Raw genomic sequence first — 13886 nt, 5'->3', positions numbered from 1 at the left:
ATTGGCACCACTGCTAGAGGTCTCCACGGGTCACTGCACTGTCTTTCGGGCAGGGAAAACTCAAGATGTTAAGCACCTTGCTTAACAGCTCTCTGAAGTGGTCAAGGGCTATTGGATAGGCAGATAATGCGTTGACATTGGCCATTAACTGGAATTATTGGTATTGAATGATGTCCAGTGCACAACTATGGAAATGATATTCCAGAAATGAAGCAATGTGCCCAGCATGTTGTTATGTTTATGTTTGACTGAGATCACATCTAAATGCTACATCAGTTAAGTTAAGGGCTTCATTCTTGAGATGCCCTAGTGTGCAGCCTACTAATTGATCAATAGCTTGTATGTTGAATTGCATACAAATGTAAAAATCTATTTGATATTTCAGAATCAGTTACAATGAGTATGTAGGCCGACCATAATCAACAGTTGAATTGAAATTGAAAATAGCACGTTTTTCTAAAATGAAAATGTGATACATTTTTTTTACTATTAATTTGTCGTTAAAATAAACGTATAAATGAAAAGAAAAAGCGGAAAGAACATTTCGTTCAACGGAATTTCAAGGTTATTGCGAATACGCTACCTATTGCGCAACCAAATGAGAGGACCAGCGGAACGATTAGAGGATATCTCAATTCAAATCCTCCCTCCGTTCGCTACTTGTGATTGGATGGCGTACACCAGGCTGGGCGTACATGTCATTCAAGAGGAATGGGTGCAGCTAATGTCTATGCCTGTAATGTCAATTTGGGTCTCAGATTGCATCCCAATGTTTCGGTGTAAGGGCATCCTCACTCCTCTCCAAACGCAGAAGACTTACACTATGTGGTTGTCGTAGGACGCAGCTATTATTTTACTTGAAACAACAATGAAAGTGCACCTACCTACAGTAGGCATTGAATCATATTTTCTGAGGATAGCCCATTGCCAGTAAAAGACAAGCCAGCCTACTGGAGAGACCAAACCAGGAGCATCCGTGCACTTTTCCGTGCACTTTCCGAGGTAGCCTATTCTCGGGCAGCATGCTGCCTAGGCTATTGTAAATGCACTGACAGCGCAGGCACCAACAATTTTTCGCATTCCATTTTAACCGTAACGTTCTAACTTCTGGAATTACATCTAACGGAGCTCGCGGATTTAATTTGGCGATTTACTTGACAGAAGGAAATGGTTTGCTTAGACCTACATTTTTAACATAGGCTACCGATCTTGGGCTCATCATCATATTTGAAATATGTTCAGGAAGTGTTTGGTCGAGTTCTTGAAATTTTCAATTCTGGTGCGTGTGTTGGTGTCTCATGAATGTACGCCATGTGATCTCCGGACGTGTCCCCCCCCGAAAGCCTGCGAGAGCGGTCGGACTCTGGCCAGTGACCCGTGCGGATGCTGCGATCAGTGTACCCGGATGGAGTGGGAGCCATGCGCCGGCCAGGACTGGGCACTGGGCTACTGCGCCTTGGGACTAACCTGCGCGGCTGTCAACCAAACGGGAGCTGTAACGCTCCCTGATATAGGAGTTTGTAAAGGTGGGTAGCCTATGTCTAAAATAAGACTTCACGTATGAATAAAATAGGCTCAATTTAATGTTGGTCTTGTTTCCCATTCTGAAATGTAAGCATGACCTGGAATGGCACAAACATCTTTATTCTATAGTAGGCTAAAGGGACAATTCCATGATAACGGAATTACGCAGAGATTTTTCAGCAAGTAGACATTGTGCATAGAGGTGTATGGTTTGTTAAACTTCTTTGTCAATGGTTTTTGTTTGGCATACATTTTACAGTGAAAATTCAGAGCCTCATCATAATTTAGTTATTGTGGAATTGCCCTCAGGCTACTAGGTAATTATTTCTCATTGATTGAATCCAGGCTGTATCCCAACCGGCGGTGATTGGGAGTCCCATAGGGCGGCGCACAATTTGACCAGCATCGTCCGTGTTTGGTCGGTGTAGGCCGTCATTGTAAATAAGAATTTGTTCTTAACTGACTTGCCTAGTTAAATAAAGGTTACATTTAAAAATGGGAAAAAAATACAAAATTGATAGAAGAATGGGAGGTCATTGAGGTTTCAGCAACATGGTTATTCATTAAACATCACTCTCAGCTCTGGGCAGAAAAGTCTCCATAGTAAGTAATTATTCTAATTTAGCTTGAGCACACCACAGTGGCCAGCTAGTTCATGATTCCATTGACTGTGCTGGACATTGTCTCTAAGCTCACTGGTTGAAGCAGGTCTACAGGTTTAAGTAGCTCTTGACTGCCAACAGAGGACCCCATGTTAGACTGTTCATTTCCCCCCTTGAAACCTCAGCTTTCTTCTCTTGCAGGCATGACAATAGGTTTGGCAACAAACCTTTGCACCATGCCTCCACGTCAGTATTACTTAAGTTCAGGCTTCCCTGCCAGGGCCCAATTTGAACCTCTTAAAAGTAAATGACTATTTTCATTTGTCTGATGTAAAAAGCATGGGCAGCCTAATAATGGGAAATGTGTATCTGTGCGTGTACACTTTACTCTGTCTTCATTTGATCCTGAAACAGGTTAGCTGTCCTTGGAGAAAGTGCTTTGCTGTAATGTGGTTGCACAATCAATGGGCTTGTGATGTGCCTCTGAGGGCTTCCTTGGGGTCAAGGAAAAATGGCAAAAGACTCACCAGCAGGTTTTCATTGGCAGATTTATCTGAATGACCTTACCATGAATCCCACTGTGGTCTCCCTGCCTTCCCTCCTATCAGATCCATGTCCTATACCAGTCTTTTACTGACAGTTTATTAAGCTGTTGTACACAATATATCCCTGTCTCCCAGGAAAATTATATTCCAGAGGATGGCTCTCTAAATCCTTTAGGGCTTCAAGGGTAGCGATCCATGACCTGTGTGTGTGTGTGTGTGTGTGTGTGTGTGTGTGTGTGTTTGAGTGTGTGTGCGCGCGTGTGTATGTAGCATTCTAAAAGGCAGAACAGGAGTTGCCCTCTGAGAGAACTGGGCATGGGTCATGGTCAGGATCACATCAAGCACCAGCCAGTGCCTCACCTGGACTCTGTCCAGACTGAAACAAAGTGATTGCATGGGACTGACATTACCAGAGGTGAGGAAAAACAGTCCCACGTTGGGGCCGGATCTTCATGATCCTGCCCTCCATCATCACTCGGAGGGGTCTAGTGGTCCTGGGTCTCCAGGGTGTCCCAGGAGACAGTGTCCCTGATTACAGGTTATGCTGGTGTAACGGATGTGAAATGGCTAGCTAGTTAGCGGTGGTGCACACTGGTAGCGTTTCAATCGGTGACGTCACTCGCTCTGAGACCTTGAAGTAGTTGTTCCCCTTGCTCTGCAAGGTCCGCGGCTTTTGTGGAGTGATGGGTAACGATGCTTCGTGGGTGACTGTTGTTGATGTGTGCAGAGGGTCCCTGGTTCGCGCCCGGGTCGGGGCAAGGGGACGGACGTAAAGTTATACTGTTACATTGATGCTGTTGACCCGGATCACTGGTTGCTGCGGAAAAGGATGAGGTCAAAAGGGGGGTGAGTGAAACCGATGTGAAATGGCTAGCTAGTTAGAGGTGGTGCGCACTGGTAGCGTTTCAATCGGTGACGTCACTCGCTCTGAGACCTTGAAGTAGTGGTTCCCCTTCCTCTGCAAGGGCCGCAGCTTTTGTGGAGCGATGGGTAACAATGCTTCATGGGTGACTGTTGTCTGCAGGCCTTAATCCCCCTCCATACCCATAGCTACCCCCTCTGTCAAATTAACAGCTTTGAACGTCTCTAAATGATGAATGCACTAATTGTAAGTCGTTCCAGTTAAGAGCGTCTGCTAAATTACTAAAATGTCTAATGTAAAAGTTAATGGTTTCCATGATTGAGTCGTGCCTCTGGTCCTCGGGGCTGCGGGACCCAGCACATGCAGAGCCCCCCCGGTGGGGTCGGCTGGGTGAGGGTAAATCAACACCTCCCTGTGTGTTCGCAGAGTGCCAGGCTGATCTGGGATTTCCCTCCCAAGCCGGGGGTAGGGTCTTAAAGTGATTAGGGTCGCAATCAGGAGTAGGGGGTAAATGTTTCCAGTCTCTGACCCCTGCTTCTCTCTCCGCTCCTCTGCTCTAAGCCTTGTTGTTCTGGGTGGTCAATATGGAAGGGCAGAGTGCGAATTGTCATTAGGCCTATACTATTTTAGCCTGAATTTAGTGATGTGTCTTGCTGAGAAATTGACCTTTTTTGTAAAAAGAAAAGTCTGGAAACCTGAAAGGGGCTGAAATACGGAACGTAAATACAGCTGTGTCCGTCCCAAGCTCATCGGCGTGGAAAACTGTAAGGCACCGTTGAAACAATGTTGTAAGTTCGCTAGCAGGCGGAGAAGAGAGATGAATGCGATTAAAAGAACCTGAACCAACTGTCACTTATTCAAACCATGACAGAGAGGTGGAAGTGTTCGTTTCATTTGGAAAAATATTTAATTTTCATATTTACCACTGTATCAGTACACAATTGCATTTTTCTAAATAGGAGAATGGTTCAATTAGAGACCCCCTACCCCCAAAGTTGGACTTTCGTTGCATTTATGGGATCTCATGTCTGATTTGGGGGTTCTGTGTTCCCCCCGTAATTCGCACACTATGGAAGGGTGATGGAGGTCGAAGAAGGTAGACCATGTCTTCAGGTGAGATCTGTAGTAGACAAACATGTGTACAGTCAGTGAGAAAATAGCTGATGCACATGATATTGAACAGAATGCTAAATATCCAGTAAGTGTATGCTTATGAGGACTTTTATACTATGTGTATACTGTACATCAAGTGCAGCCAGTTAAAGTGGTTGTGTATTGTTATGACAGCTGTGATTAGGGAAAGTTGCCTGTGAATCCAAACACGTAACTAATTTAATCCCCAAAGGGTTTTTCACCACTTGAGTGATATCGATGTTTGGCCCAGGGTGTTTTTATTTTGTCTGTCTCACTGTGTTAGTGCCACCTCTTCCCTCTCCAGAGCACTTAACAATACCACCTCACAGAATGTCTGTCCTCAAGCGCAAAAACTGGACTCTGCGTCCTGTCCAGTCCACCACTCCTTCTAATCCTGTCCACTTCCCTCTTCCTCCAGCATTATCTAATGTTTCAAAGACTTCCTTTTGAGCTTGCTATCAGCCAAAGAGCCTCAGAGGTCAACTTTCCCATCGCAGCTCTGGATGCCAAGACAAGCAGTCTCCATGGCTGAGAGGACTTCCCCAGAGACGCAACAGTGATCCAGGCCAGCTGAGTGGGGTCATATCACAGCCAGAGAGTCAACCTAATCATTAATTAACTATAGTAATTAGAGGTTCACCCCCCCTAACCCCCCTTCACCCCACAGACACACTCAGACACCCACCTTCAATGACTGCTATTTAAAAATACCCTCCCAGGCACAGAAAGGCCCAGAGATGGAACAAATGTTGAGGTGGGGATCATTTTAAGGTAACAGGAAATAAGAGGGAGAGTTTTGGCGTGGCAGGGGAGCTCCGTTTGAAAAGCCTGCCTGCCCCTCTACTCTACCCAATGTCCTGGCTGGTTTAACTCACAGGGACCATGACTGTCTGCCACCCAATATTCACCTCTCTCTCTTTCAACTCTGGAAATAATCACTTATAGAGTCTCCAGAATTAGCACACCAGAGAGAGATGTGGGTTTGTATAGGTGACCATTATAGGCTACATACAGAGCACTTCTCAAGCACCACTTCTGAAAGGAATGACTTAATGTGCTGTACGATAATAGAAGTTCATCCCTGCTTTCCCTTTGTTTGGTATTAATAAATGAACAACGTACATTTTCTTAAGTATTTTCATTATCGCCAGCCTAGATGTCCATTCATATACCATCATTTTTAATCATCATTGTCTCCCGGCCCCTAGCAGAGTATGAAAGCAAGGCTTCCCCTTCTGAGAGGAAAGAAGTACACCTTTACTCAACGATTACCACTCTATAGTGTTTTACCAGTTTATTTAGCCCAGCTCCTGTAATACATTCTGATGGGAACACTACTACTCATACTTCTAAATGTGTCTGTGAGAGAAGCCAGAGTATTTTGATAAGCAGTAATCAAGTCTCTACTCTGTTGATTGAGGCCTGGAAGACAAGCTGTTGAAGGGAGAGGAGAGGAGCGGTGTGTTGTGTTCTGTTTGAGCCTGTTTATGAGCACGACCACCCTGTGGGATCCCTGAGGAGCAGAGAGGCAGCTGGCATGGTGGGTCCCCTGTCTCCCCTCCATCCTCCACCCCCCATTGTCATTAGATGTGTTTGTTTGTGTTGAGTTTAGCCTGGAGGAGCTAGCTACAGTATCTCAGAGGTAGGGGTAGGGATGGTTGGCTGGGCATGGGACAAATACATAAGGTAAATGGCAGTAGCAAGGCAATGCATGGCAGGAACAGAACAGAGATGTCTGCTCTGGATCGCTTTAATGATGCTTCTCTTCTCCCCTACCCCCCCTTTCCTCTCCTATCCCCCCCTCTCCAGCCCCTCCCTTCTTCTTTATTTTCCTTTAATATCTCATCTCCTCCTTTCCACAGTTCTGCCTCACAGTCCGGAGGCTGGGTTGGAGGATGAGCGCTGCCCCCTGCAGACAGGCTGTGACAGGGCCGGGGCCATGTGTGTGTGTGACGCCCGTCACTCCTGCCTGGGCTCCTTCAGCTACCCTGACATGGAATCCTGCATGAGGGCCAGCAAGACGGGTGAGTTTCCCACAGATAGCCGTCAGGAGCAAAAAATACAATCCATTGAACATTGCTAATCCATACCAGATGTTGTACGCTGGTGACTAATGCATGTCATAGTGATGATACATGCTCAGTCTGAAGGTGGCCCCAGCATGGATCTGTGTGGTGCCATTGTCAGTGACACATGATGACGGACTATGTCCTGTCCCCTCTTCTCTTTCTTTTAGAAGGCCGTAGACATGAGCACCAGGAGAGGCAAAGGGAGAAGTTTGTGGGACCCTCCGACCCAGCCTGCATGTTTTCTGGGTGCAACCTGACAGCACAGGGCTGTGTGTGTGAATCGCAGAGCTGCCACTATCACTCCTCCTACATCAACCGCAGCCAGTGCCAGGAAGCCGCAGGTAACCTAGAACTAACCTAAAACTAACCTAGAACTAACCTAAAACTAACCTAAAACTAACCAACAACTGCTCAAGTCATGTTGCACAAAGGGGGCTGATGCAGTGGCTGATGCAATGACTGATACAGTGGCTGATACAGTGATACACAAAATGCAGATTCAAGAGCAGAGCTGACCTTATTTATCCTACAAAATCCCTGTCTTTTACACTATCTCTATTTGAGTTGAGCTCAGCTTATTAAGCATATGTACCCTATGTACCCTAATATATCAAATCTATAATCAAATCAAATATATCAAATATATAGCTTGAGTTATACCTGACTCATGTCTAGGTTGAAAAAATACAGTTTAAGACAAAGTAATAATTCCATGCTGGGCGTTCAAAAATAAGCACATTCACGGTGCCAGCACTGTTGCTGATTATACAGGATTAGCATTGATAATGTGACCAGTGGTCGGGAATTCAAGTAATAAAGTGTCTGTAGATCATTTGAAAAACGTTTCAATAAGTAGATTTACAGTAAAACAGTTACGATGTGTGTTTGCTGAGTAGTTAGCTGAAATTCATTACGATGGTGTTTATTCTCCACTTTGATGGAAAACTTTCTGTACTGCTAACATTCACTTCCAGTCTGGCACTGGTCCAATGAATTTGTTTATTTTCTAACACTTCTGCATGGAATGATTACATTGTCTTAACCTTCTCTTCAACCTAGACCCTTACAGTACAGCGAGTCAGCACAACCTGTGAGAAATCACAGAGGTGTAGTAGACAATCAGTCAGTCTATTCCAAAGTCCTTTCCATGTCAACACCGAGAGTCACTTTAACTATACATTCATGTACATACTACCTCAATTGGCCCGACCAACCAGTGCTCCCGCACATTGGCTAACCGGGCTATCTGCATTGTGTCCCACCACCCGCCAACCCCTCTTTTTACACTACTGCTACTCTCTGTTCATCATATATGCATAATCACTTAGACCATATCTACATGTACATACTACCTCAATAAGCCTGACTAACCGGTGTCTGTATATAGCCATGCTACTCTTATTTTCAAATGTCTATTTACTGTTGTTTTATTTCTTTACACACACACACACACACACACACACACACACACACACACACACACACCTTTTTCGCACGGTTGGTTAGAGCCTGTAAGTAAGCATTTCACTGTAAGTGACAAATAAACTTTGATTTGATTTGAGAGAGAGTAGCAGAGAGAGGTTCTATTATAAGGAGAATAATATACTGTGGACCTATGAGGTGATCTACGTACACAGTGTTCAGGCTGTAAAGTGTAACAGTATAGTGTGTTGGCTGAATTCTCAGCCTGTGTCTAGGGTTAAAGCACAGAATGAGGAGGAAGATAGACCTCCACAGAGCTCAGGAACCAGAGTGACAATTATGAGTTGTTTGTTTAAATGTGCCTCATAGAGGGGCTAAGGGTAAGTACCCATGTAGCTGCCTCTCTGACTGGCACTTCTAAGTTAATTGTTATTGAGGTGGGTTCTATTTCACCCCTTTGACAGAACTGTGTGAGAGTTGCATAAAACCAACATGGCAGCTCTCTGTATGTATAAAGAACATTGGTCTCACTGAGAAAGTGCCAGTGAGTGAACTCACAGATTCTCTCCTGCTGTGTTAGTGGGAAGATCTCATCATCCGCTTCATAATACTGCGTAACCATGTTGTGCCAAAAAGCTAGACTCACGTCAGTTTACTAAGGACATTTGTTGAGTTTAGGAGGCCCAATTCAAGACAAGTGACTCGATCCACAACTAAGACATTTGTTTTAGCTTTGTTTGTGCTTTCATCCCTTTTTTTCTTTGATAGTTCAGTCGGGAAATGTGTACCATTCCTGATAATGAAAGGTCTGAGAGTATTGTAGGATGTGCCATTTAGCAGACGTTTTATCCAAGGCGACTTACAGTCATGCATGAAAAAATGTTTTACATATGAGTGGTCCCGGGAATCAAACCCACCGTCCTAACATTACAAGAACCATGCTCTACCAACTGAGCTAGAGAGGACCACAAAATGTGTAATCTTCAGTTATATGATCTGCAAACAAGATCTACAAACAAACAGGGTTGTTACAGAGCATGTACAGTCCCTTGGCTGTGTATTTGGATACTTGTACTGAGCTGTTTGTTCTGTAAATTCCTCTAGCAGCGTGGAAAAGTACACATACTGTATTATTGAGAGACAGTGTCATTGCCCTCTCCTGGGTCCTTATGAATAATATACAAGTCCTCTGCTGCATTTCTCAACTTCCAGTTGTCTAGAGCAGCCAAGAGAGGACGACAGCGTGAAATCACAACACTGAAAACAGTAAACAACATTTTTCTGCAGCTCATGTGTTGTCGCTTCTCCACACACCCTTCAAACGGCCATGCATTAAGTAAGGAGGGTGTGTGTGTGTTCAGGGCAGTGATAATTAACTTGTTTTGTCTGACTGGCTTGGCCGAGATCTTGCTGTCTGTCGTCAGTGCTTCCGTTATGATGAGTAACCCTGAGTGCAGTGCTCCTGAGAGGTCATGGAGCTACCCATCTGATCAAGTAATGATTTAGGTCTGGGTCAATATGTCCCTTAGCTTGTGATGTCTACACATACGGAAAGCTCTGCTTTCACTGCATGAGAGTTACAGTGAATCCAATCTTCACATGCAGTTGAAGATGAAAGCGGACCTTGTTGCCAGTACTTGAAGCACTTTTTCAGCCATCCATTTGAACATAACATCCTCTGCCTCTGCTTGGGGCTTGTACATTCATTCACACATGGTAGTGGTTTGGGACTGGCTCTTAATGCTCGCTCTGACTCAGAGATTAGAGTAGCCTTCTGAGGCCAGCCAACTGTCCTGGCTTGTGTTCCTGTTTACTGTTTGTTCGAAGACTTGGGGCACAAACCTCGTTTGCAGCTTCACCGTCTGCAGCGCCTGATCACCAACAGCCATCTCTTAGTATCGCTAAGGGCTCTCTATATATGTACTGTCAGTATACTGACGCACGTCGTTGGACTTCAGACAGGGGTCAATGTCATGTTGGGTGCTGGGAGGTGACATGAACACAGGCACACTGTGTTGCTGATGAGGAAGTATTAGACTGAATCTCTGAGGATTGATCAAATTAGTGGAAGAGGAGGAAGAGGTCAGGCCAGGGAGCCAGCTAGGGGAAGCCATTTTGACAAGTTATTTGTGTCAAGTGCAGGAAATGGTCTGGGGCCTGTATTTAGTTCTCCGGCCCTGTGTGTACATTTATGGCTTTGATTAATTATACGCCTTTGAGCTGCTGGGCACAAGGAGTTTCCCCATGTGGCCTTCAGAAGAGGAGCTTGTTCTGTAATACTTTGATTGATGTTGCTGATATGACCTGATGTTGTAATGGCCCTGCGGAGAGCGGCTCTGGGAAAACAGAATGCAGATTTAAGCCTGTGGGTTGTTACACAGCTATTGTATGTCATATTACATCGATGTACTTTAAATGTGACTGGTCCTCATGGCTAACCTCAGAAGGTTATAATGGGTGAAATGGGGCAGTATTAATGTTTAGTATAAGTGTATACTTTTTAAAAGAACATTACAAGGGAGGAAATGGAGTTGAGGTGGGTCAGACACTGGAGCCGTGCCCACCATGATGCCATGGTGCAAACAGACCTCGCCACCACAGAGTTGGCCCACCAGTAGTACCACACTCCCTCCCGCCCGTCTCCTTCCCCTGAAGCATCATTAGTTCTGCTTGGCTGCAGCCTCTTTGTGGCATCACTATTACTCGCCAGTCCAGACCGCCAGTAGCTGGCAGGGGTGCTAGACGTCTCTGTGTTTGTGTGTCATCTGCAGAGGCTATGGCCTCTGTCATGCCCAGCGAGCCTGCTCATGTCCCAGTGTGTGTGTGTGTGTGTGTCTCTTGGCAGTGATTTCAGAGGGGAAACAAAACACAGTTTATCTGTTGGCTCAGACAAAGAACTTCCCGCTAGGCAAAGTGGGATCGCTGTCTCAGCCTGTTGTCCTTTCACTGCTCCCAGTCACCCAGCTGATAGCTCTAGGCAAAGTGGGATCGCTGTCTCAGCCTGTTGTCCTCTCACTGCTCCCAGTCACCCAGCTGATAGCTCTGCTTACCAGGCACCACAACTTTTCCCAAGCCCTGCCCCAACCCAAGCCCCAGCCCCTGCTGGGGTCTCAGATCCACTCCTGCCCTCCAGCCCCTGCCCCAGCTCTCCAGCTCTAGCCAGGCCGCCAGCCTCTTCTTTTTCTGTTTGTCTGTGAGAAAACATGAGCAGATAACCAACAATGTTACATCACCCAACTGCCTCAACTACCACAAACTGGGCAGCTGCAGAGCGTAGCACCGTACTCCCCTGGACTGACTGGGCAGCTGCAGAGCGTAGCACCGTACTCCCCTGGACTGACTGGGCAGCTGCAGAGCGTAGCCCCGTACTCCCCTGGACTGACTGGGCAGCTGCAGAGCGTATCCCCGTACTCCCCTGGACTGACTGGGCAGCTGCAGAGCATAGCACCGTACTCCCCTGGACTGACTGGGCAGCTGCAGAGCGTATCCCCGTACTCCCCTGGACTGACTGGGCAGCTGCAGAGCGTAGCACCGTACTCCCCTGGACTGACTGGGCAGCTGCAGAGCGTAGCACCGTACTCCCCTGGACTGACTGGGCAGCTGCAGAGCGTAGCACCGTACTCCCCTGGACTGACTGGGCAGCTGCAGAGCGTAGCACCGTACTCCCCTGGACTGACTGGGCAGCTGCAGAGCGTAGCCCCGTACTCCCCTGGACTGACTGGGCAGCTGCAGAGCGTATCCCCGTACTCCCCTGGACTGACTGGGCAGCTGCAGAGCGTATCCCCGTACTCCCCTGGACTGACTGGGCAGCTGCAGAACGTATCCCCGTACTCCCCTGGACTGACTGGGCAGCTGCAGAGCGTATCCCCGTACTCCCCTGGACTGACTGGGCAGCTGCAGAACGTATCCCCGTACTCCCCTGGACTGACTGGGCAGCTGCAGAGCGTAGCCCCGTACTCCCCTGGACTGACTTTTATGTGTACAGCCCAATTCATATTTAATGTTCAGTTACTTCTAAGGCAGATCCAGAGACCTTTAACTAATTTTGAAGGTTCCCTCATGGCCAATTTGTTACTGTTCTATTCAACTTGGACCATACTTGTGCCATCCTTTCACTCCCATGCATTTTGTGCCAGCTCTGTAGTAGACAATTGTCCATAGAAAAGTATTCTCTGCAACATTGTTCAGCCCATTCAGCATGATAAAAGCTCAGCCTCTACTTTCACTCTCCCTGGCCCAATCTCATCTGACAATACGAAGAAGGCTGTGTTGAGCTACTCTGAGCAGAGAACACTCGACCCGTGATCATGGGATACCAGGATCACGTTTTTCATCCTCAAATATTTAGCCTGAGCGTGAGAGAGCGAGGAGCTGTGAAGTGTGTGTGTGTGTGTGTGTGTGTGTGTGTGTGTGTGTGTGTGTGGAATGTGAGCTGCTGCAGCTCTCTCTCCTGACACACTGCCCTAACCAGAGTGTGATGATCACACGTCTATGTTTCCCTCTCCTGTGACCCTGTGCCTTTTGCCCTGAACCACCTCCCAGACTTAGTTCTTTAAAATAGAGAACAATACAGACATTCGTAGCCTCAACCGCCAGTGGGCAAGCGGCCAGTCCTCCACAGCTTACGTGAGAGATGAGCCTGATGGGTCCCTTTGCGGACAAACTGTATAAAACCAGAGGATGTACCAGAGGCCCATGTAGGGCCGCTGTACTAAGACAGCTTTGTTCTCCGCTGACTTGCTTCCAAAGTCAGTCACTGAACAAAACTCACATTGTGCACTTGTACCATGACTAAACTCAGGCTGTCAACACAGCCTCCTCTGCCTACCAGAGCTGCTTCAGTCAGATGAATACTGTGCTCCTTGTGCTCTGTGTAGAAAAAAACTCATTTACATAGAGGTGTTTTCCTTTCCCGAATGGGCTTCTCGGAGATGCCAGAAATATGCATTGTTTACAATAGCCCATTCTGTGGTAATAAACCAATTTCTAAATCCTACCTCAAGCCCAACTTCAGGGTGCGTGTGGGTGTGTGTGCGCATGTGTACATGTTTGTGTGTGTATTAAGGCTTTCCCTAAGGGGTGGCTAGGTTTTCCATACTATCTCACCACCACAACGAGAGAACATTTTGACCATTCTACAAACTGAATTTATTAAGCAATTAGGTCTTTGTGTTCTTGTTTGCGTAAGCTGGAGAATAGCCACCATTGTAATACAGAGATTGCTTTTGTGACCACTGACTAGCTAATTACCCCATTGGTGCTTCGAGTTAGAACACAAACAGAATGTGCTGAAATCCATCCTCTACTGAGTTTACCATACTGTTTCCATGCTCTGTGTCTGCCCTATTATGTTCAGAAATGGCTACAATATCATTCATTTGAATGACAATAGAGTGTCTGGCAGCTGGTTTTTCCCAGCGTACTCCAGTCCACCCATTGTTAGACATGAGTAGGCAATCTGTTTTCTTTGACTGGGGCACACAGAAAGTCTTATTCAATGCAAACATTGCACAACATTTTATTCATGGCCACATCACTCTGTTAGACAGCAGCACGCTCTGTGTTACTGCTATTTGATATAAAACCTCTGACATCAGCCTGTAACTGAAGTTTATTTAACTCAAATGCAGGAATTAGGACAAACACCGTTAATAAATGGGTCGTTTCTTGCCCTAATTCAGGGGAATTTCCCCCCTTCTCTCTGACACTATTCAGTAACAGAGTTGAT

General features: G+C 46.3%; 1 protein-coding gene across 4 annotated transcripts in view; it reads left to right on the top strand.

Moving 5' to 3' along the window:
• The first annotated feature begins 706 nt into the window (after positions 1-706).
• LOC110497959 (cysteine-rich motor neuron 1 protein) overlaps positions 707-13886 on the top strand; it is a 44915-nt gene continuing 31735 nt past the window's right edge. Inside the window, exons 1-3 of one of the 4 annotated variants that reach the window (XM_036954905.2) lie at positions 707-1526; positions 6530-6691; positions 6904-7077. In XM_036954905.2, coding sequence (XP_036810800.2) covers positions 1235-1526; positions 6530-6691; positions 6904-7077 — 628 coding nt within the window. In that variant the 5' untranslated portion in view covers positions 707-1234. Of the gene's footprint in view, positions 6208-6529; positions 6692-6903; positions 7078-13886 lie in introns of all 4 variants that reach the window. The other 3 variants (XM_036954906.2, XM_090211368.1, XM_036954907.2) reach the window with 3 other exon arrangements.

The sequence above is a fragment of the Oncorhynchus mykiss genome, chromosome 19 (genome assembly GCF_057628025.1).
Source record: "Oncorhynchus mykiss isolate SJ-2025 chromosome 19, ASM5762802v1, whole genome shotgun sequence".
NCBI classification, from domain to species: Eukaryota; Metazoa; Chordata; class Actinopteri; order Salmoniformes; family Salmonidae; genus Oncorhynchus; species Oncorhynchus mykiss.
This window is presented reverse-complemented; position numbering and strand designations above follow the sequence as displayed.